The 25116-nt window shown below is 40.3% G+C and overlaps 1 protein-coding gene across 1 annotated transcript in view; it reads right to left on the bottom strand.

Annotated features, from left to right (window-relative positions):
• RFC1 (replication factor C subunit 1) overlaps positions 1 to 25116 on the bottom strand; it is an 85975-nt gene that overhangs the window by 47713 nt on the left and 13146 nt on the right. The window contains exons 2-4 of the mRNA XM_060188169.1: positions 17248 to 17376; positions 14689 to 14764; positions 10392 to 10514 (exon numbers count right to left, since the gene is read on the bottom strand). Coding sequence (XP_060044152.1) covers positions 10392 to 10514; positions 14689 to 14764; positions 17248 to 17376 — 328 coding nt within the window. The remainder of the gene's footprint in view (positions 1 to 10391; positions 10515 to 14688; positions 14765 to 17247; positions 17377 to 25116) is intronic.

The raw sequence follows: 25116 nt of genomic DNA, 5'->3' as shown, positions 1-25116 counted from the left end.
TGTGGAGTTGTACCCCTCCTACCCTATGGTTTTGTTAATTTATCCTTTCTTAAATAAAAAATAAATTTAAAAAAATTAAGTCAATTATATTAACAGGAGGGGGGTAAAACTTCCCCCCCTTTTGTTGCCCTTGTTGTTGTTATTATTGTTACTGTTGATGTTGTTTGTTGTTGGATAGGACAGAGAGAAACGGAGAGAGATGGGGAAGAAAGATAGGAGGAGAGAAAAACATACACCTGCAGATTTGCTTCACCGCCTGTGAAGCGACTCCCCTGCAGGTGGGGAGCCGGGAGTTTGAACCGGGATCCTTACACCGATATCCTTGCGCTTGCGCCAGGATAAAACTTTTTTAAAACGCTTAGTTCCAGTGAGGCATATAAGTAATGATAAAGAGGAGGAAAAAGAGGGCGGGGTAGTTTGCATAATGGTTATGCAAAGAGACTCTCATGCTTAAGCTTCCAAAGTCCCACACACCACCATAAACCAGAGCTGAGCAGTGCTCTGGTAAAAAAAATTAAAATACTGACTTCTGGGAGTCGGGCAGTAGAGCAGCAGGTTAAACGCACGTGCTGTGAAGTAGGACTGGCATAAGGATCCCGGTTTGAGCCCCAGGCTCTCCACCTGCAGGGGAGTCGCTTCACAGGCAGTGAAGCAGGTCTGCAGGTGTCTGTCTTTCTCTCCTCTGTCTTCCTCCCCTCCGTTTCTCTCTGTCCTATGCAACAACGACATCAATAACAACAGTAATAACTACAACAACGAGAAACAACAGGGGCAACAAAAGGGAAAATAAGTAAATAAATAATACTGACTTCTACCATGATTATTTGGTGCTGAGCACAGATGCCACAGAAAGTCAAAGCTGGTTTTCTCTCTTTTTTTTTTTTTTAACATTCTGTATTTATTACTGGATAGAGACAGAAAACAAAAGGAAGGGGGAAATAGACAGGGAAAGAGAGAGACACCAGCAGCCCTATTTCACTCATGAAGCTTTCCCCCTGTAGGTGGGGGCTGGGAGCTCAAACCCAGGTCCTTGCTCATTGTAATGTGTGCTCAACCAGATACACTACCACCTGGCCCCCAATCTATTAGTTTTCAAAAGTGCGTCAGAACCTCAATAATCCTTCTAGATAAGGTGCTTTGTTAATCACTGGGGTTTCTTCAATCCTTTTCCATCTGTGACTAAAATATTTTTCAGACCTCATTAACATCCACTGTTGAGAGGTTACTAGCAAACAAAATGGTCAAAAAGAAATCACAAGAAAAGCATCAAGCATGTATAAAACTTTAGTCAGCACGAAGTGCAAGGACTGGCAGAAGGATCCTGGTTCAAGCCCGACTCCCTACCTGCAGGGGAGTCGCTTCACAGGCGGTGAAGCAGGTCTGCAGGTGTCATTCTCTGTCCCTCTCTGTCAGGGAGTCCTGGGATTCCCACATAGACATGATGGGCCTAGGCCTCTAACAGATCCCTCTCTCCACTGTCACTGGTCATCTCCATCAGGAATAACATAATGGACCTCTTCGTGAGTCCCTACAGTACTTTGCCCTCAATGTGGATCAATAATGGTAAGGACTGTTTCATTCTCCAGAGGGAGGTTGGACAACATACTCTACCTACTACCCGAAGATGGGTACTGAAATTAGTGCAGCCTGGAATGTCCATAGCCGTGACCACAGAATTCAAGCTCAGACCTACAGGGGTTCAGAGGCTACACAGGCTCCTAAGCTGAATATGGGCCCCAGTTCAAATCAATGGAGTTTACAGTTAACAATATTTATATACTTTTCCCATAATTGGGAGCTACTCTCTTCCCTGATCCAGCTTCCTAGTCCTTTTTCCAACTATGACACCATCTACCTCTCCAGACAATAACTTGGGCCCACCTGCATGTTAGCTGTCAGGCTCACGCCAAAGTGGTAAAGCTATGGGTACCTTGGAATATACCTAAAATAGACCACCTAGCTTCTTCCAAAATGGAGACCCCAAATCTTCATCTGCAATATTATTGCCTTTAGGTTCATGATTAGTCAATTTGTTCTGCTCTATATCTTAACTCTTTTTCAGCCACCAGCTTCTAGATGCTACCATGATGCCAACGTGACCTCCCTGGGCAGGCGACCTCATCAATGTGTCCTGGAACCCTGCCTCCTCAGAGCCTTGCCCCACTTAACAAAGAGAGAAACAGGCTGGAGTATGGATTGAAATTACAGAAGCCAGGCATTCCTCACCTTCTTTCTGCATGCCATAATGACCCTGGGTCCATACTCCCAGAGGGATAAAGAATAGGAAAGCTTTCAAGGGGTAGGGATTTCTGGTGGTGGGAACTATACCCCTCTTATCCTATGCCCTTGTCAATATCTCCATTTTATAAGTAAAAAAAAGTTTAAAATAGATACAAGAGGTTCTAAAGCCTCCAAGAAAAGTGAAGCCAGACCTAGGTCTATCCAAGATATACAATAGTTAAAATGGCAAAGATCAAAGGCAAAGATTATTCTGAAGGCTGAGAGAATGGGGGTCACCTATAAAGGAAACCCCATGTAACTATCAGCTTATTTCTCAATGGGAACTCTAAAGGCTACTGGTGGGTGGCCTGGGAGGTGGTGCAGTGAATAAAGCACTGGACTCTTAAGCATGAGGCCCCCAGTTCAATCCCCAGCAGCACATGTAACAGAGTGATGTCCGGTTCTTTCTCTCTCTCTTCCTCCTATCTTTCTCATTAATAAATAAGATCTTAAAAGAAAAAAAAAAGCTATCGGCAGAATGTATTTCAAAGTTCTGAAGGGGAAAGGTTCTATCCAAGAACATGTGATCTTGTAACCATTATCCCCTTCCTCTCTCTCCCAACAAAGTGATTTTGGGGGGGGGGGGGGAATGAAAGTGTATTAATTACAGGATCTCCCTATATCTATCTCTAGGGGCCAGACAGTGGCGTGCCTGGTTAAGTACAACATTACAGTGCACAAGAACCTGGATTCAAACCCCCGGTCCCCACCTGAAGGGGGAAAGCTTCACGAGCGGTGATGTAGAGCTGCACGTGTCTCTCTGTTTCATATCCTAGCTCCTCTTCCCCTCTCAATTTGTCTCTATCCAATAATAAATAAATAAATAAAACCAGAAAACTAAGTTGCCATAAATTATATGTATGTTTAAAAGAATGAGACAGGGAGCAGGGGAGATAGCATAATGGTTATGCAAAGAGCCTCTCATGCCTGAGGCTCCAAAGTCCCAGGTTCAATCCCACGCACCACCATAAGCCAGAGCTAAACAGTGCTCTGGCTAAAAATATACAAACAAATCAGTTAATTAAAAAAAGAGTGAGACAGGGATATCCCTGTATTGATCTGTATAGTCAAATGCTCTGCCTTGAGTTATGTCTCTTCCTGTCTCCCTGTATCAGAAGAGGGGGTAAAAGGGAGAAGAAGAGAGAAACAAAGGAGAAAAAGGAACAAGTGAGACAGTGAAGAGGGTCAAAAACATTAGTTTATGGAAAAGTTGCAGGACTTTTTTTTTTTTGTTGTTGTAGTTTTTTTTTATTTAAGTTGCAGGACTTTTATAAGTCACTCAAATGTGTTGACATGTATACATGTGTATGTGTGTTTTATTTGTACGTATGTATGTATAAAGCTATGTGAGGCAAAAACTGGAAGAGGGATGAAATGTTTAGTATTATTATTATCTTTATTTTATTTACTAGATAGAGACAGCCAGAAATCAAGAAGGAAGGGGGTGATAGAGAGGGAGAGAGAGAAAGACACCTGCAACACTGCATCACCACTTACAAAGCATTCCCCCTGCAGGTGGAGAGGGGGTAAAATGTTTTTTTTTTTTCCCCTCCAGGGTTATTGCTGGGCTCGGTGCCTGCACCATGAATCCACTGCTCCTGGAGGCCTTTTTTCCCCCTTTTGTTGCCCTTGTTGTTGTAGCGTCGTTGTGGTTATTATTATTGCCATTGTTGATGTTGTTGGTTGTTGGATAGGACAGAGAGAAATGGAGAGAGGAGGGGAAGACAGAGAGGGGGGGGAGAGAAAGACAGACACCTGCAGACCTGCTTCACCGCCCGTGAAGCGACTCCCCTTCAGGTGGGGAGCCGGGGGCTCGAACCGGGATGCCCACGCTGGTCCCTGAGCTTTGCGCCACATGCACTTAACCCACTGCGCCACCGCCCGACATCCGGGTGAATTTTTTTTTTAATTATCTTTATTTATTTATTGGATAGAGACAGAACTCAAGAGGGAAGGGGGGGATAGAGAGGAAGAGAGACAGAAAGACACCTGCAGCACTGCTTCACCACTCATGAAACTTTCCCCCTGCAGGTAGGGGGACCGTGGACTCGAACCTGGGTCCTTCTGCATTATAACATGTGAGCTCAACCAGGTATGCCACCACCCAGCCCCGGGTGAAATGTTTTTATCTGAATTGTTGACTTTTTTTTTTTTTAGTGAGAATGTGGTAAATAAAGTAATATTAATCAGATAGGGTAGACAGCATAATGGTTATGCAAACAGACTCTCATGCCTGAGGCTCCAAAGTCCCAGGTTCAATCCCCCTGCTCCACCATTAGCCAGAGCTGAGCAGTGCTCTGGTTAAAAAATGAAATTAAAATAAAATAAAATAGTGAAATTATTTAAAAAATTAATATTAATCTAAATAGTTCACTCATCCTCAAAAATTCTAAACCTCAGGTCCATGCAGTGGCCCATCTGATAGAGAACACATGTTGCTACGCACAAGGACCCAGGTTCAAGCGCCCGACCCTCACCTTCAGGGTAAAGGCTTCGTGAGCAGAGGCTGGGTGGTGGTGCACCTGGTTGAACACACATGTTGCAATGCACAAGGACCCAGGTTCAAGCCCCCAGTCCCCACCTGCAGGGGAAAAGCTTTGAAAGCGGTGAGGCCATGTTGCAGGTGTCTCTCTCCCTCCCTATCACCTCCTTTCCTCTCAATTTCTGGATATCTCTATCCAATAAGTAAAGATTTTAAAAAATTAAAATAAAAAGGCTTCATGAGCACAGCAGCAGTGTCTCCCTATCCCCCCTCTCAAATTTCTCTATTTCTATTTAAAAAAAAAAAATCCAAACTTTTTTTTTTGTTTATTAATAGAGGAGAAGAGGATGAGAAAAGTGCAAAGAGGGACAAGAGAGAGAACACACCAGAGCATCACTATGGCACATTTGATGCTGGGAATTGAAATCAAGACCATATACCTAAGAGTCAAAATACTTTATCAACTCCAACACTTCTCTGGCCACTAAACTTCATTTCTTTCAGACCAAAGCTCATTGCACAAATCAATATTTACATTGAACAAATACAATTAGTGGTCTGGAAGGTGGTGCATTGTGGATAAAGCATTGGATTCTTGAGCATGAGGTCCCAAGTTCAATCCCCAGCAGCACACGTACCAGAGTGATGTGCAGCACACGTTACCAGAGTGATGTCTGGTTCTTTCTCTCTCTTCTCCTATCCCTCTTATTAATAAATAAAATCTTCTTAGAAAAAAATACAAATAGTGTAATAACACAGTTCTTTACTTTTACTTCAAGGAAATTGTTTTACTCACTCATAACTTCCCTAAAAACATCTAAGCTCTCTATCCCATACAGAACCTATTCCTAATTATACACAAAAATACTCGCTCCAAAAAATTAACAAAGAGATTGTTACACATACACACCTCCAGTAATATTTTCTGTTAACTATTTTCCCAAGTCGTAGATCACTGACATTACACAGTAATTTGAAGGGCAAGCATCCCAAATTTTTCTCCATTTAACATCCCTCAAATCAGTATAACTTCAAGAGCAGTAACTACCATCTAGAATTATGAGCTCAGTTAAAATTGCCAGTCATGGGCAGGAGTAGGTAGCATAATGGTTATGCAAGAGACTCTCATGCCTGAGACTGCAGCCCAGTTTCAATCCCCTGCACCACCAGAAGCCAGAGATGATCAGTGCTCTGGTAATAAATACATTCATTAATTAATGTTTAATTAATGTATTAATTAATTAATTAATTTAAAAATGTGTCAGTCATAAGCAATCCTAAAGATGGGGGTGAGGGGGCTGAGGCGGTAGCACAGCGGGTTAAGCGCAGGTGGCGCTAAGCGCGAGGGCCGACGTTAAGAATCCAGGTTCGAGCCCCGGCTCCCCATCTACAGGAGAGTCGCTTCACAGGCAGCGAAGCAGGTCTATAGGTGTCTATCTTTCTCTCCTCCGTCTTCCCCTCCTCTCTCCATTTCTCTCTGTCCTATCTTAACAACAACAAAATCAATAATAACGACAACAGTAAAACAAGGGCAACAAGAGGGAAAATAAATAAATATTAAAAAATTATTAAAAAAAAAAAAAGATAGGGGTAGGGAGAACCACCATTTTCTACCAAACATCAGAGCCTGATGAAACTGCATAATAAAAGGTCAGCTCTGCCAAACAAAACTCAAGGTCTCTCCCTTCATTAAACAGCTAAAAGTAAATATATTTACCCAGTACAAGTGTTTGGATTTTTACCAACCTACAAGAACATTTTACTAGAGTAGGTAGTTAGCTATGAAGATACTTATAGGCAATTTTCCCATATAATTAGCTTAATGTAAACTACTTTTAAAAATCAGTAATAGAAGACAGATCTGTCATGCAGCTACACAGCAAACCTAAAGTTCTATAGTGGGAACTGAAGCATTGAAGTGCATTTTGTCTGTCCTTGTATCTTTTTACCAGAGCACTGTTCAGTTCTAGTTTATGGAGGCACTAGGGATTGACCTCAGGAGGTCAGAGCTTGGGGCAGATAACATAATGGTTATGCAAAAAGACTCTCATGCCTGAGGTCCTAAAGTCCCAGGTTCAATCCCCTGTACCACCATAAGCCAGGGCTGATCAGTGCTCTGGTAAAAAAAAAAAAAAAAAAAAAAAAATGCATTTGCAGTGCTTCATTTCAAATTATACCTATTTCCTAAATGTTTCTCATGATCTATAAAATAGTATGCAATAGAGATAAAAATGTGAACCATACATAATTTCATCTTTTTTAAGATTTCTTTACTGACAAAGGGCGAGAGAAACCAGGGCACCACTCTACTCTTGTATGTGCCATGCCAGAGACTTGTGCTGTTGTGCACATACAGGTAAGTCCTGTAAACCTAACACTGAGCCACCTATCCAGATGTCATTATGGAACTCTAAATGTTCTCGCAGCCACAGCAAAAAGGATTTAAAAAAAAGGCAGGTGAGTTAATTTTATTAATATACTGGACCAGGGGGATACCACAGCAGTTATGTAAAAAGACCTTCATGCCTGAAAAACTGGAGGTCCCCAATTCAATCCCTAGCCCCAGCATAAAACAAGGCTTATGGGGGGGGGGGGGGAAACGAGCTAGGCGGTGGAATACCTGGTAGTGTGCACATGTCACCATGCACAAGGGCCATGGTTCAAGGCCCTGATCCCCACTACAGAAGGAAGCTTCACAAGGGGTGAAGCAGTGCTGCAGGTACCTCTCTCTGTTCCTCCTCTATCACCCTTCTCCATTTCTCTGTCTCTATAAAAAATTGAAATTAAAAAATGAAGAAAATAAACATTAAAAGAGTAATAAATTTTATTTAACCCAATATACACAAAGTATTACCATTTCAACAAGTAATCAGTACTAAAATTGTATTAATGACAGCTTATCCTTTTTGTCGGTAATAAGTCTTTAAAATCTGTACTCTACACTTACAAGTCTTTTAAATGTTCTTTTTTTAAAATCTAGGCCACTGCTCAAGGCTGGCTTACGGTGGGGTCAGACTGAACCTGGTACACCTCAGAGTCTGAGGCATGAAGTCTCTTGTGGAACTAATATGCTATCTCCCTGTCTCAACAACTTTTGTTTATTTATTTTTGCAGTCACATCTCACTATCCCCAGGGCCACTTATTCAGACAGAGACACAAAGAGAGGACAGAGAGCGGCCACAAGCACCAGAGCTTCCTCCACTGCTGGCACACATAAGGCTTCCGTCCTACCTGTAACACACTATCAATTCTTTGTTGCTTTTTGCCTCCAGGGTTATTGCCTGCACTACGAATCCACTGCTCCTGGATACTATTTTTCCCATTTTTTTGTTGCCCTTGTTATTTTTATTGTTGCCATTGCTGTTGTTGGTGGTGGACAGAACAGAGAGAAATAGAGAAGGGGGGGGGGAAGACACCTACAGGCCTGCTTCACCGCTTCTGAAGAGGGACCTTCCCCCCACCCCACCCCCGCCACCGCAGGTGGGGAGCTGGGGGCTTGAACCGGGATTCTTATGCCATGTACGCTTAACCGGCTGCACTACTGCCCACCCCCAAACACTATCAATTCTAACTAATCACAATTTAAGTGCTTAATAGACACATTTGTTAACATAACAACACACATCTATAACATAAGTGGGACCAACATGAGCTCTAAATTTTTTTTCTGTATACATTTTCTTTATTACTTTTTTAATTTCTTTATTGGGAAATTCATGTTTTACAGTCAACAGTAAATACAAAAGTTTGTACATGCATACCATTTCTAAGTTTTCCATATAACAATACAACCCCCACTAGGACCTCTGTCATCCACAAGCTCGAAATTTTTAAAGCACAGTTACATAATCAACAAAAACTAAAGCAAAATCAAAATGACTTTACCACAATATTTAAAAGCAGATGTAGGAAGGTATATCATATGCAAAAAATATAAGTTAGTATTTATGTGCCATTCACTTATCATTTCAAGGAATAAAAAAAAATGAGAACAAGCAAAGGAAAAAGCTAGTTTCTTGCCTGTGTTTCAGTTCCAATAGAAAGCAGCTCACGAGGTAGTACTGAACATCATTATTAGATGGGCACATTACACACCAAGATTTTTTTTTTAAGTACTTTATTTATTTTATCTTTGAGAGAGATACAGAGAAAGACACCACAGCACTGTGCAGACACACACCAAGATTTTTAACTAAAACAGAGACAATGTCCATGTTCATGTGTGCATGCCATAAGCTGAATGTTTACAAATTTTTTTTAGCTAAAATGCTGAACTATCTCTCCAGAAAATAACACTCTGAAACAACTGGCCTAAAAGCAATAGCCGCATGTTTAAAAAAAAAAAAAAGTCTGTGATGAAGGTTTAAATTGTCTGACCCTCTTGTGTACTTAAAATCCCTAAGATAAGCATAGCCTTGATCCACAGCTCTAAAGGTCATGGCTGTCTGCAAGCTACCCGTGACGTTTTCAGGGTGTTACTGCAAAGCTTGATCACACCACCTTCAGTTACATAATAAGCCTATCACCATACTGGTTTTAGATTCCCTCCCACATACTGAAAACTACACAAATATGGCCAGATCTAGAGATGGGGAGGGAGAGTGGGCTCTTAATAGGAGAGTTCATTTACACAATGTGCTTGAGCAGGTATTTAGCAATAGAACAGAAAGGTTAAAGACTCAGTCTACCACCTGACATAATGAAGAAACATCTCAGCTTACCAAAATTTTTACAGACAATAAATTTTTATCATTTATAGTTTATCTTTGTATTTGAACAATTTTATCAAATAAATGCTTCAGAGAATTCATCTGTGGGCTTTTGTTTTATGCTTTTTTTCTTTTGACATGCATATTATTTTACAGACCTTTTGTAGATCTCTATTAAATATTTCCAACAAATCTATGCAAATAGTTTCTGCTTTATAGAAAGACAGGTTCACTGAGCACTAGCCCCCAAATAACACAACTGCTGAAGGGAAAGAGGCAGAAGCCCTTCAACATACAACTTTCACTTCATTCCCTAACTACTGAATAATTTATCTACAGCTAGTACTGTCACTCTCAAAAAATGATCATATAAGCAAAGTTGGATGTAGTTTTCAGAGCTCAGAAAACCCTGGTCTTCTCTAAATACCAATAACACTAAAAACTTGAGAGTTTAATTGTAAGATACATGAGTATTTCCAAAAAGACTGTTGTCTGAAAAAAGAAATCTTAAGCAAGCTACTCTAAAATGTACAATTATCTGAATAGTATCACACCGTTAATGGTGGCATGGCTGAATGAAATTCACAGGTATTCCAAAAATCTAACTTGTCATTCATCTCTCAAAATGTTTGTGTATTTGCTCTGGGTAGCAGCTCAGTGATAGAGCACATGCTTTTCAAGCATGAAGCTCTGGATTCAATCCCTGGCCCTCAAAAAACGAAAAATAACTTCAAAATTCCACAGAAAATGTCAGAGCTGGTTTTGATTTTTACCCTGATAAATATATTTTAACAAAGCAAAAAAAAGAACTAGAAACTCAATTCAAAGTGAAAGCAATCCATTTAGATGTCAATGTGAAGCACAAGACACAAAAACGGTTTTTCTCTACAACTTTGAACATATTCTTATGAACCCTTACCTGTTTCTGAAATGTATGTAACAGGATCCTGTCGTGGAGCCTTACCAGGTTTAGAAGACAAAGGCAATTTTTCTGGTTGCTTTTTGGCATTTTTTGCTTGCACTGTCTCTTCTGATTCTGAATCTATATATGAGACAAATAAAACAAATGTTTGAAAAGAAGTATTAAAGGGGCGGAGGGTAGATAGCATAATGGTTATGCAAACACTCTCATGCCTGAGGCTCCAAAGTCCCAGGTTCAAGCCCCCGTACCACCATAAGCCAGAGCTGAGCAGTGCTCTGGTTAAAATAAAATAAATAAATAAGAAAATAATTATTAAAGTATAATGTTCTTTTTGGAGTCAAACACTCTGTCCCTGAACACCCCCTACTGTATAATGTTTTTAAAATACTTTAGCATAAGTGGCATGAAGCACAAGGACCAGCATAAGGATCCCGGTTCTAGCCCCCAGCACCCCACTTGCAGGGGAGTCACTTCACAGGCGGTGAAGCAGATCTGCAGGTGTCTATCTTTCTCTCCCCCTCTGTCTTCCCATCCCCTCTCCATTTCAATGTCAATGATGACATCAATAACAACAAGAAGAATAACTACAACAATAATAAAAAAAAAAAAAAAACAGCAAGGGCAACAAAAGGGAAAATAAATATACAAAAAAAATTTTTTAAATACTTTATTTACTTTTAATGAGAGAAACAGACAGAGAGACCAGAGCACTGAAGAACTTTGGCTTATTGTGGTGGTACTGAGAATTAAAAATGGGACCTAAGGCATGAAAGCTGTTTGCATAATCACTACGCTGTCTCCCCAGCCCTACAGTGTATTTTTCAAGAGGATATATTCAAGAGGTAGCCAATTCCTTGAGACCTTTTTCCAGTCACATCTCTTATGAATGATAAAGTTACTTTTACCCAGTATTAAGTAAACCTTTTTTTTTTTATTAGTGTTCTACTATTGTTATGACAAATCACCACAAACTTGGTGGCAAACAATACAATTTTGGAAGTTAGAAATCCAACAGAGGCCTCACTAGGCTAAAATGAAGATGACCGTAGAGTGGTATTCCCTATCTGAATCCATTTCCTTGTTTGTCCTGTTTTAACAATAGCCAGCATTCCAGAACTCGTCCTCTTCCTCCCTTCTACAAAGCAAAGAATCTCAGGAAAAGGTCACTTCATGCTGTCGCCTCTCTAGCCCTTTGACCTTTTTCCATAGTAGAACTCTCTATCTCCTCCTTCCTTGTGACTACGCTGGCCCTGACACGGTAATGGCTCTATTCTAAAGTTATCTGGTTAGCAGCACCATATGCCATGTACGGTGTGAATTTAGCATTGCCATGAAACCCAACATGTTCACAGGTTCCAGGAGTTAGGATTACAGACATCTTTAGGGACCTCTGTTCTGTTACCACATAATCACCCTAAGCACTTTGATATAAATCAAGACAATGTGTACCAACAGAAGAGTTTCATAAACTTCAGTGTCCATCCTCTTCCACTGCACCATACATCTATCTCTAAAATCTGCCTCATACTGTCCCCTAAAAGAATCAAACAATTGAGGCCAGGTGGTGGCACACCTAGTTGAGTGCACATATTACAATGCGCAAGGACCTGGGTTTGAGGCCCCAGTCCCCACCTGCAAGGGGAAAGCTTTGCAAGTGGTGAAGCAGTGCTGCAGGTGTGTGTATGTGTGTCTCTCTCCCTTTCTATCACCCTCTTGATTTCAGGCTGTCTCTATCCAATAAATAAAGACGATAATAATAATAAACATAAAAAAGAACTTAAAAAAAGAAGAAAAAAGCAGTAATAAAAAAATTTAAAAAATTAAAAAAAAAAAAAGAATGGGGAGTTGGGCGGTAGCGCAATGGGTTAAGCACATGTGGTGCGAAGCACAAGGACCGGCCTAAGGATTCCAGCTCAAGCCCCAGCTCCCCACCTGCAGGGGAGTCACTTCACAGGCAGTGAAGCAGGTCTGCAGGTATCTATCTTTCTCTCCCCGTCTTCCCCTCCTCTCTCCCTTTCTCTCTGTCCTATCCAACAATGACATTAATAACAACAACAAAAAACAACAAAGGCAACAAAAGGGAAAAATAAATAAAAAAGAAAATGTTTATTTATTTAAAAAAAATAATCAAACAATTAAATTTTCCAGTCCCCCCAAAAAAAAGGAAAACTGTGGGATAGGGATACATACTTCTTTAAATTCTTTACAGTGAACAGAAATAAAAGACTCAAACACTCTTGGAGTCAAGTCTGATATTTGTTATCACTGTCAAAATCCTAACAACCTATATATAAATGCTTCGTTATGTTACATTTTTAATCTTCAGAATTCACAACAGATGGAATATTCTCCACAAAAGCAAAATCTGTTATCTTTTGCAGTTATGCCACCATTTTAATATATGAGGCATATGCATAAAGGTCTATGTTCTCTGTCTTATAATTATATGTATGTAAAAAGCTTTTAAATTGTGTTAGTTCCTCAGGCCTAGTCAGTAGCACAGTGGCTAAAGCCTTGAGTTTGAAAGCCTGAAGTCCTGAGTCTACTATTATTATTATTATTTATTTATTTATTTATTTTCCCTACTGTTGCCCTTGTTTTTTTTATTGTTGTTGTTATTGATGGCATCGTTGTTGGATAGGACAGAGAGTAATGGAGAAAGGAGGGGAAGAGAGAGAGGGAGAGAAAGATAGACACCTGCAGACCTGCTTCACCACCTGTGAAGCAACTTCCCTGCAGGTGGGGAGCCCGGGGCTTGAGCCAGGATCCACACAGCCAGTCCTTGCACTTTGCGCCACATGCACTTAACCCACAGTGCTACCTCCCAACCCCCTGAAGTCCTGAGTTCTATCCCCAGCATTATCTGATGGAGTGGGACTCTGGTTTTCTTTCTTTCCCTCTCTCTCATTTACTGGAGAAACCTTTTTTAAAACTGTGTTAGAGGGAGTCGGGCGGTAGTGTAGCAGGTTAAGCGCACATAACGCAAAGCCCAAGGACCAATGTAAGGATCCAGTTTTGAGCCCCCGGCTCCCCACCTGGAGGGGAGTCGCTTCACAAGCAATAAAGCAAGTCTGCAAGTGTCTTTCTCTCCCCTTCTGTGTGTTCCCCTCCTCTCTCCATTTCTCTCTGTCGTATTCAATAACTTGGACATCTATAACAACAATAATAATAACTACAACAATAAAACAACAATGGCTACAAAAGGGAATAAATATTAAAAAAAAAATCTTTAAAAAAAAGTGAAGGCTTTACACCAAAGTAAAAGACTCTGGGGTGGCTGGGTGGGGAGAATACAGGTCCATGAAAGATGATGAATGACATAGTGGGGGTTGTATTGTTAAATGGGAATCTGGGGAATGTTATGCATGTACAAACTACTATATTTACTGTTGAATGTAAAACATTAATTCCCCAATAAAGAAATAAATTATTAAAAAAAAAAAATTGAAGGCCAGGCAGTGGCATACGTAGTTAAGTGCACATCTTACAGTGCACAAAGACTCAAGTTCAAGGCCCTGGTCCCCACCAGCAGAGGGAAAGCTTCATTAATGGTGAAACAGGGCTGCAGATGTTTGTCTCTTTACTTCTCTATCTTTCCCTCCCATCCCAATTTCTCTCTGTCTGTATGCAGTAATAAATAAGAATATTTTGGGGTGGGAGTGGGTGGGTGGGGAGAATACAGGTCCATGAAGGATGATAAATGACATAGTGGGGATTGTATTGTTAAATGGGAAACTGGGGAATGTTATGCATGTACAAACTATTGTATTTACTGTTGAATGTAAAACATTAATTCCCCAATAAAGAAATAAATTTAAAAAAATAAAAATTAAAAAATAATAATAAATAAATAAGAATATTAAAAACAAAAAAGATAATAGTGGTTGATAAAAGATTACTTGTCCCTTTAAGTGCAATAAAAGGTCAAAGACACAAAAATTTTAAATACTTCTAAAGTAATAGTCTACTTCTAAAGTAATAGTCTATGATACTATTTTCCAGGTTCAGTTTCAAAGAAGCTTGGCAGAAAGATGTGATATATTAAAAAAAAAAAAACTTAATAAAAAAACTTGTCATAAACTATATTTATGACCCTCCCCAACAAATGTTTACATTAACATATTCATAATCTGATAGATTCTGCAACATAAAAGAATTTAACTTTATTTGTGCACAAAGTCCTCTTCTCGCAATACTTAATACCATTATAGTTATGTATCTTAGCTTGAAAACTATTCCAAGAAAAAAATCATTATTGCTTTAAAACTTTAAGGATCCTCCCGAGAAACAATACCTGAATCATAAATGATCCTCTTTTTCTTGCTTGGTTGCTTCTGTCTAGAGTCGTCTTCTTTACAAGAACTATTTACCTAGGGCCAGAGCGACAGCATCGTAGTTATGCAAAAGACTCTCATGTCTGAGGCCCCAGAGGTTCCTGAAGCCCCAGAGGTCCCAAATTTAATCCACAGTAACACTGTACCTTGAACCAGAGCTGAGCAGTGCTCTAGTTTTAAAAAAAAGAAGAAAGAAAATTAAAAAGCCTAAAAAAACCAAACTATAAAACATCCCTGTATAACTAGAACATACCAGAAGCATATGTAATTTAGTCAATTTTTCCTCACTAGGCTTGGGCTCAGCGATTTTCAACTACCCCTCAGAAGACATTTTCCCTTATCATAATTGGAGGAGTGATAGTTAAGGGAGTCTTATTGGAATTTAATGGGTAGACAAAGGGTGCTACTAGACATGCCCACAATGTCACAAGGAATTATCCAGTCCAGGGGCCAGGAGACAGTTCACCTTATAAACACTTTACCAAGTACAAAGGCTCAGATGAGAGCCACCATCATCACATGGAAAACACCAAGGAAAAGCCAACTGAAAAGCGGAACAGTGCTGCGGTGTCTCTCCTCTCAGTCTATCTCTCTCCCGACTTTCTACCTGAAACTGAAAGTCTGCCAGAAGCAGTAGAATCATGCAGGCACAAAACCCCAGTGCCAATAAGAAAAGAAAAGAAAAATTATCCAGTCCAAATTATCAATACTGTCTGATTCTTCTTCTAGCGTTTGCCCTTCTTCCGTAGCCAGTCAACAGCGTCAGGTTGAGCCTGATGTAAAGTTTCGAGACCTCCTTTGAATCTGGAGAGGTGGCAGTCGTTGACTATGTGGGTCATAGTCTGTCTGTAGCCGCAGGGGCAGTTCGGGTCGTCTCTGGCTCCCCAGCGATGGAACATAGCGGCGCACGGGCCATGGCCTGTTCGATAGCGATTGAGGAGGGCCCAATCATAATGTGCTAGGTCAAAGCCGGGTGGACGCCTGCAGGGGTCTGTGATGAGGTGTTTGTTCTTGACCTCAGCTGACTGCCAACAGCATGACGACAGTGCAAAAGACTTTACATACCTGGCTCTGAGGTCCCAGGTTCAATCCCCAGCACCACCATAAATCAGAGCTGAGCAGTGCTCAGGTCTTTTTCTCTCTGTAGTTCATTATAAATAAAATAAAATGGGCTAGAATAACTATAAAGGATGGGGAAGAAATAATCATAGAAAAAGCTGTACTATTATTCAGCTCCATGTCCTACACTAACCTATGCATAATGGGAGTTAAGAGAATGTCAGATACCCCCAACCCCCACTGAAGGAAGCTTCAGTGTCGTGGCCTCTTTCACTCTCTGCCTCTAACAAAACAAACAAACAAACAAGTAAAAGAAAAGGAAATTAAAAAGTCAAGGGGCGGGGTAGACAGCATAATGGTTATACAAAGAGGCTCTAAAGTCCCAGATTCAATCCCCTGTGCCACCATAAGCCAGAGCTGAGCAGTGCTCTGGTTAAAATAAATAAGTGAATAGTCAAATTCTGTAAGGTAAGCTTTCCAAAGACCAAAGAGTCAAAATTAAAACTTAAAGAGTTGTGGGTGTACCAATACCCAACACCTTTTGGGAAGCTAAAATGAAGGTGTTATTTAATATTTACAAGTATGCTGTATCGCTAACATATTCAAAAGGTATTGTGGTTTTCTTGTAGTTACAATCTTTTACTTTATTAAGAGCCCATTTTTATGTGTTTATTTCTTGCATTTGACTTATTCTTTGATAACATCTTTGCACTGAGATTCTTTGCTATAGACTACAACAAATTGCAACCAATGACATTATGAGGTTTTCCCCTCTGTCAATTTTACAGAGGCCTATCTATTCCTCTACTTTCTCACTGTCATCAATCTTAATGAGACTGGTTTGGCATTCAACACAAGGGCCTCTACCAGCTTGACATACACAAGCTAATTACAGTTGGACGCATCCACACAATGATAAGCTTGATGCCTAGTGAGCACACACATTATAATGCACAAGGGCTCACTTACAAGCCACCTCACCTGTGGGTGGGAGCTTCAAAGCAGTAAAACTGTGCTGCAGGTGTTTCTGTCGCTCCCTTTGTCGCATTTCCCTTTAATTTCTCTGTCTCTACCTATAAAATACGCGCACACACTTTCAGACCCAAAAAGGACAAGGAGAAGTATAAAGTTTTCCTCCAAAGTCTTCATCAGAAGCCCAGTCTCACTCACCTGTCTCTACTAGGGAAAATCAGCATGTATTAAATGCAAAGCTTGGACTAGAAAGGGTTCCATCTCCACCTTCAGAAAAAGATCAAGTTATACAGCCCACATGGTGGCCCAGTGGATAACGCGTTAGAAAAAAGATCAAGTAGTGAATGCAGTAAGATTTATTAATTATAAATACCTTAGTGTTTCATTGCTAAATTAGTTGAAAGCCATGTTCACAAGCCTCTAAACAGATCAAGTCAAAGACTGAGTTCACTTAACCTCTTATATGAGATTATATCTGGGAAACTGACCTTGATTTCCTTTACCCCTTTCTTTGCTTTTAAAGTTTCTTGGGCAGACTTTGTTTTCTCATTCTTCTTTACTGTTTCATTTGCAAGTTTCTTTCCACTTGGTATTACCCCAAAAAACTTCCGAATATCCTAAAAGCAAAAAGGGAAGATCATAAGTAACACTAATTGCATGAAACTAATTTCAATAAAAGGGGTAGTTCTATCTACACACTGGTTTGCCCTGAGAGACTTCTTCACAGCGGTAGTTCTTTGTGTACAGAAGCATCCTTTTTATGTGCAAAAGTCAACTGAAAATTATCTTGTTATTATTTGCTTGAAAAAGAACATGAATTTTCAAAGTTAAAAAGCACAGAACAAAGTAGGAGTAATTTTGTTAATAAGTCACTAGAGAAGTACATACTAGGTGTTAATTGACCAGGTACATTATATATTTTCATCCCATCATACCAGGCACAGTAGGTAAGAAAACAGAGCAGAATTTAATTCTTCCCTGGGGTTATAATCAATACCACTCACTCACATACATATTCTTTCCTAGTCTCTTAGCTCTTAGTTGTGAAGAAACTGAGGCATAGAGAAACAGGAACAGACCTAAGATTCAGAAAACCTTACTTTGAATCTCTGCTCTAGTGCTTTCTATTTGTTTGATCTTGGCATGTTACTTTAAGTCTTTTTTCTTGTCAGGAAATGGGGACAAGTAGTATCTCAGTTTATGACAATTGTCAATCTATTTTGGCAATGCTTTCAAATGCTTTACTTTTTAGCACTAACATGCATGACAGAAGTTAAGGCCACACATGTATAACCACAAAACATATGTATGACAATGAGGTCAAAGCCATTCAATTGGAAAAAGATGGTCTTTCCAACAAATGGTGCTAGGAAAACTGGACAATCACATGCAGAAAAGTAAAACTAGATCATCTTTTAATGCCATGTACCAAAATCAGATCAAAGATCTGGATATTAGACCAGGAGAAGCAAGTACAGAAGCCAGACTTTCCACCTTCTGTACCCCGTAAAGAATTTTGGTCCATACTCCCAGAGGGGGAGGTGTTAGGGGGAGCTGACCAGAGGGCTCTGAACACCAACTCCATCAAGACCTGGAAAGAGAAGAGGGGAAAAAATAAAATAAAATACAAGGAAGGACACTCAGAAGTAGTAGGTGTGACTCAGAAATGAAAAGAAGGCAGGACCATAGGAAAAAATGGAAACCTAAGGAATCCAGCAAGAAGCTTTTGGAAATCATCAGGCAATACAGTAAGGTGTCAGGCTATAAAATTAACATTCAAAAGTCAGTGGCATTCCTCTATGCAAACACTAAGTTAGAAGAAATTGAAATCCAGAAATCAGTTCCTTTTTCTATAGCAACAAAAACAATAAAATATCTAGGAATAAACCTAACCAAAGAAGTGAAAGACTTGTATACTGAAAATTATGAGTCACTACTCAAAGAAATTGAAAAAGACACAAAGAAGTGGAAAGATATTCCATGTTCATGGGTTGGAAGAATTAACATCATCAAAATGAATATATTACCCAGAGCCATCTACAAATTTAATGCTATCCCCATCAAGATCCCAAGCACATTTTTTAGGAGAATAGAACAAATGCTACAAATGTTTATCTGGAACCAGAAGAGACCTAGAATTGCCAAAACAATCTTGAGAAAAAAAGAACAGAACCGGAGGCATCACACTGCCAGATCTCAAACTGTATTATAGGGCCATTGTCATCAAAACTGCTTGGTACTGGAACATGAACAGACACACTGACCAGTGGAATAGAATTGAGAGCCCAGAAATGAGGCCCCACATCTATGGACATCTAATCTTTGACAAAGGGGCCCAGACTATTACATGGGGAAAGCAGAGTCTCTTCAACAAATGGTGTTGGAAACAATGGGTTGAAACATGCAGAAGAATGAAACTGAATCACTGTATTTCACCAAATACAAAAGTAAATTCCAAGTGGATCAAGGACTTGGATGTTAGACCACAAACTATCAGATACTTAGAGGAAAATATTGGCAGAACGTTTTTCCGCATAAATTTTAAAGACATTTTCAATGAAACGAATCCAATTACAAGGAAGACTAAGGCAAGTATAAACCTATGGGACTACATCAAATTAAAAAGCTTCTTCACAGCAAAAGAAACCACTATGCAAACCAAGAGACCCCTCACAGAATGGGAGAAGATCTGTACATGCCATACATCAGATAAGAGTTTAATAACCAACATATATAAAGAGCCTGCCAGACTCAACAACAAGACAACAAATAACCCCATCCAAAAATGGGGGGAGGAAAAAATGGGCAAATATATATAAATATAGGTAAATAGTTGTAGAAATAATAGTCAACTCATATCTGTGATCTTGGGAGAACTACTGCAGTTTCCAGTGGAGGGACTGGGGGCACAGAACTCTGGTGGCGGGATAGGGGTGGAATTATACCCCGTTATCTTGTAATTTTATAATCATTGTTAAACTACTAATAAAAATTTGGCAAGACATTGCAGGGTCTTTAACATCAAAGATATTTAAAGACTCAAGCCCATGAACACGTGAAATGAAAAGAATGAATGATTATCTCAATCTGCACACTGAAAGCAAACTACAAGGATGAGCTGGCAACAAAGTAATTGGAAGATAGTTACACACCAGACAAGCTACTGATATCAAACATCTATATAGAACTAGTACAGCTCAACGAAAGAAAATAATCGTAATAACTCAATAAGAAAGTAGACCAAAGAACTGCAGAGCCATTTTTAGAGGTACACTTATGGTGGTCAGGTCTGGCAAGTGGTGCAGTGGATAAAGCATTAGACTCTCAAGTATGAGGTCCTGAGTTCAATCCTTGGCAACACATGTACCAGAGTGATGTATGGCTCTCTGGCTCTCTCTCTCTCTCTCTCTCTCTCTCTCAATCTGTGTGTGTGTATGTGTGTCATCTTTCTCATTAATAAATAAAATCTTGAGAGATAGACATATATGAAAAAAATGTCCCATCTCACTTATCATCAGAGAAATGCACATCAAAACTACACTAAAATTCTACCTCACACCTGTAAGAATAGCCTACATCAGCAAAACAGAAACTGGCAGTAGCAGAGTCTGCTTTCTCCACAACCTCCATGGGCGCTAACCCTATTCTATGGAGAGAAGAAAAAAAAAAAAAAAAGGGAGGGTGGGGGTGTGAAGTGATATTGTGTCCTTTGGGACAAAGTGGATGGGGGGGGAGTGATTATGCTTAGTGCAATAAAAGGTGAAAAGGAAGATTAACTACCAGATTGTTTCATTCATATGTAAAATCTGGAGAATTGGAATAAATGACTGAGGGAAGGGGAGGCTAAACCAGAAACTTGCTAAACCTTGTAAGAACTAAGGAGAGTAAAGGCAGCTGTAACCCTACAACTTGTGACCTACTATAACACTCATTAATCAATTAAGCAGTGAGCTGTACTACCCTCCTGACACCTTAGTGACCTAAACTGGAAAGATTAACTTAAGCTTGGCTCCTAAGACTTTTCCTCCTCTCTATTAAAAATAAGCTGGTGTAGAAATGACTTTAAGTCAATAGATTCACATTCTGACTTGAGTCAGAAAATAAATTCCAAGACATTTTTTTTTCCATTTCAGGTGTTTATAAACAATGTTTTAAGACCATTGCCCACCAAGCATACTGGCAAGAGACTTTATTATTCCTCTAGTTGCAGAAATCAGAAAACTGGAGTCATTATAGAAAACTTTAGGTTTCAACTATTTGTCCATCTGAACACCAGACTAAAATTTTTTTTTTAAAACAAGTTTTCTTAGTGCATCTTAAGTAATCTCCTGCTTGGTAAACAAAAATTTCTCCTAATTTTGTCCTTTGATTGCTTATTAAATCTCACCTTCTTGGGGCTGGGTAGTGTGTCTGATTAAACACACGTTACAATGCATTAAGGATTTCAGGTTCAAGCCCCTGGTCCCATCCTGCAGGGGAAACTTCACAAGTGGTGAAGCAGGGCTGCAGGTCTCTCTCTCTCTCTCTCTCTACCCCTTCCACTCAATTTCTGGCTGTCTCTATCCAATAAATAAAAAATAACATTTTTGGGGAGTCAGGCAGTAGCGCAGCGGGTTAAACACACGTAGCGCAAAGTGCAAGGACGGGCGTAAGGATCCCAGTTCAAGCCCCAGGCTCCCTACCTGCAGGAGAGTCGGTTTACAGGCAGTGAGGCAGGTCTAAAGGTGTCTATCTTTCTCTCCCCATCTTTCCCTCCTCTCTCCATTTCTCTCTGTCCTAACAATGACGACATCAATAACAACATAACTACAACAACAATAAAAAAAAAAAGACAAGGGCAACAAAAAGGGAAAATAAATTTTAAAAATTAAAATAATAATAATGCATATTTTTAGTATCACGTGCTACACATTTGTAAATTGGATTCCTTTTTATTTTTATTTTATTTATTTATTCCCTTTTGTTGCCCTTGTTGTTTTTTATTGTTATAGTTATTATTATTGTTGCTGTTGGATAGGACAGAGAGAAACGGAGAGAGGGAGGGGAAGACAGAGAGGAGGAGAGAAAGATAGACACCTGCAGACCTGCTTCACCGCCTGTGAAGCGACTCCCCTGCAGGTAGGGAGCCGGGGTTCGAACCGGGATCCTTATGCCGGTCCTTGTGCTTTGCGCCACCTGCACTACAGCCCGACTCCCCACATTTCTAAATTGAAGCTTTTATAATCTGGTACTTTGATTACAGAAAGCAAGATTATTCTACATTTCTGGGGCCCTAATTAGAGTTATTCCTGTCTACGCCTCCAGGTTAAATCTACTATGTTTCAAAACTCAGATAAGCCCAAAATGGAAAGGAATAAGTAAACCTATCTTGTTTTTCAGATGACATAATCTTAGATATTAAAAAAAAAAAAAAATCTGAAGGGGGCCAGGAGGTAAGCACACTGGGTTAACATTAATAGCACATGGTGTGAAGCGCAAGGGCCAGCTCCCCACCTGCAGAGGGGTTGCTTCACAGGAGGTGAATCAGGTCTGCAGATGGCTACCTTTCTCTCCCCCTCTCTCCATTTCTCTCAGACCTATCTAGCAACAATGACATTAACAACAACAACAAAATGGGAGGAGGGAATGGCCTCCAGGAGCAGTGGATTCCTGCAGGCACAGGACCTCAGAGATGACCCTGGAGCACACCTGGCTGAGCCTATGTGTTACATATGCAAGGTCATGAGTTCCGACGGGGGGCGGGTGGTGGTGGTGGTGGTGGTGGTGGGTGGGTGGGTGGGTGTGTGTGTGGGTGGGTGGGTGGGTGTGTGTGTGTGTGTGTGTACTCTGCAAGTGGTGAAGCAGGGATGCAGGTATCTCTGGTTCTTTCCTCCTATCTTTCTCACTAATAAATAAAATCTTAAAAAAAAAAAAAAAAAAAAAAAGATTCAAGTCCCTGGCTCCCTACCTGCAGGGAAGTCTTTTCACAAGCAGTGAAGCAGGTCTGCAGGTGTCTGTCTTTCTCTCCCGTCTTTCCCTCCTCTCTCCATTTCTCTCTGTCCTGTCCAACAATGACGACATCAACAACAACAAAAAGAAAACAGCAAGGGCAACAAAAGGGAATAAATAAGTAAATATATTTTAAAAAGCTACAAAAAGGAATAATTTTTTTTTTTCATTTTTTTTTCCCTCCAGGGTTATTGCTGGGTTCAGTGCCTGCACCATGAATCCACTGCTCCTGGAGGCCATTTTTTCCCCCCTTTTTGTTGCCCTTGTTGTTGTAGCCTCGTTGTGGTTATTATTATTGCCACTGTTGATGTTGTTCGTTGTTGGATAGGACAGAGAGAAATGGAGAGGAGGGGAAGACAGAGGGGGAGAGAAAGATAGACACCTGCAGACCTGCTTCACCGCCAGTGAAGCGACTCCCCTGCGGGTAGGGAGCCGGTCCCTGCGCTTTGCGCCACATGCGCTTAACCCACTGCACCACTGCCCAACCCCCGGAATAATTTTTTTTTTAATTTTTAATTTTAATTAAAAACAGAAAAGGTAGTCCGGGGAGTGGCGCAGTGGCTAAAAAGCACTAGACTCTCAAGCATGAGATCCTGAGTTCAATCCCCAGCTGCAGCACATATACCTGAGTGATGTCTGGTTCTCTCTCCTATCTTTCTCATTAATGAATAAATGAAAATCTTAAAAAAAAAAAAACAGAAAAGATATCTCAACTATGAAAGTAAAGCATTTTTATCAAAGGCTAAAGAAAAGATGGACTGGAGCAGAAGGTAGATAGCATAATGGTTATGCAAACAGACTCTCATGCCTGAGGCTCCAAAGTCCCAGGTTCAATCCCCCACTCCAGCATAAGCCAGAGCTGAACAGAACCCTGGTTAAAAAAAAGAAAGAAAGAAAAGATAGACAGTAAGGAAAACCAGTCTCCTATACGATTTACAAATTAACTGTCATACTTTATTGCTTCTGTCAGAAATGAGTTTCACTTCTGAAATTACCAAATGATTCTTATGCAAACACTTATGACTGCTCAAAAACATCACACACATATATACCACATGTGCCATAGAAGTAGCAAAACTGAAGATGAATAAACATTAAAGTAAATTGTGTAATGTACCACAAATGTTTAAAGTCACAAACAGAGAAAATAAAACATAATTCTGAACATGAAACTTGTGGTTCTTGTCTGTAACTTAGTGTCACTAGTCATCACTGTTACACCTTTCCTTCTAAGGAGTTGGATCTATTCCACAGTCCTCTTCTTTTCCTTTCCTTTCATTCTACCTACCAATCTTCATTCCACACATCTTTCTATTTTCACACCAAGTGTTACGAAAAGTATAGCATCCTGGGGCCAAGTGATGCAACCGGTAGGTAGGGCACAAGGAACTGGGTTCCAGCTTCAGGGCCCTCCTCCTATGAGGGGAAGCTTCACCAGTAGCAGAGCAGTGCTTTCCTTCTATCTCTCCATCTCAGTCTGTCTCACTCTTACCAAAGGGGGGTGGGGAGGAATAGCCACCGGAAGCAGTGGCGTCATCATGCAGACACTCTGCCCCAGCAAAAACCCTTGTGATAGAAGGAAGAAATTACAACATCCTGATCTATCTCAACATCTGCTAAAAATCTAAGCTTCTGGACAAGAATTTTCAAAGTGAAACCATTCTACACGTACCTTTTTAGGACTATCCCCACTGGGAGCAGCCATCTAGTATAAACATCTATGAAGGATGGTCACCAATTTGGTCTTAATGGGGTGTGTCCTTACCTTCCCCTTCAATTAGCATACCAAGTCTTCAAAGATTTTGCATAATGCTGAAGAACAAGTCTAGTAGTTAATCATAGTCACAAATAATGACTCTACACACCACTCCTACAATTCTTGCTGGCTATAAGAGTAGAAAATGGAACAAATTGTTTAATATTTTTATTTATACTAGGTAGACAGAGAGAAACTTAGGGGGAGTGGCTAGAGAGGGTAAGAAACACAGACACCTGCAGTCATTTCACCACTTATGAAGCTTTCCCCCTGCAGGTGGAGACCAGGAACTTAAACCCGTGGCCTTGTGCACTATAGTGTGTGCACCTAACCAGAAACTCTACCACCTGGCCCCAGAATAATTTTTTAAATTTACTCTTATAATCTTGGTGAAGGGAAGAACTTCCAATTAAAGTATCAACTGGAAGGGCTAGAGAGAGGGAGGGATAGGCATAATAGTTATACAAAGTGACTCTCGGGCTGGGTGGTGGGACACCTAGTTGAATGCACCTTACAATGCAGGATGATCTAGGTTCGCGCCCCCTGACCCCACCCGCAGGAGGATAGCTTTACAAGTGCTGAAATAAGTCTCTCTTGTCTCTACCCCTACACT

Source organism: Erinaceus europaeus, chromosome 3 (genome assembly GCF_950295315.1).
Source record: "Erinaceus europaeus chromosome 3, mEriEur2.1, whole genome shotgun sequence".
NCBI lineage: Eukaryota > Metazoa > Chordata > Mammalia > Eulipotyphla > Erinaceidae > Erinaceus > Erinaceus europaeus.
Note: the sequence above shows the minus strand (reverse complement) of the source record. Positions and strands in the feature narration are given on the sequence as shown.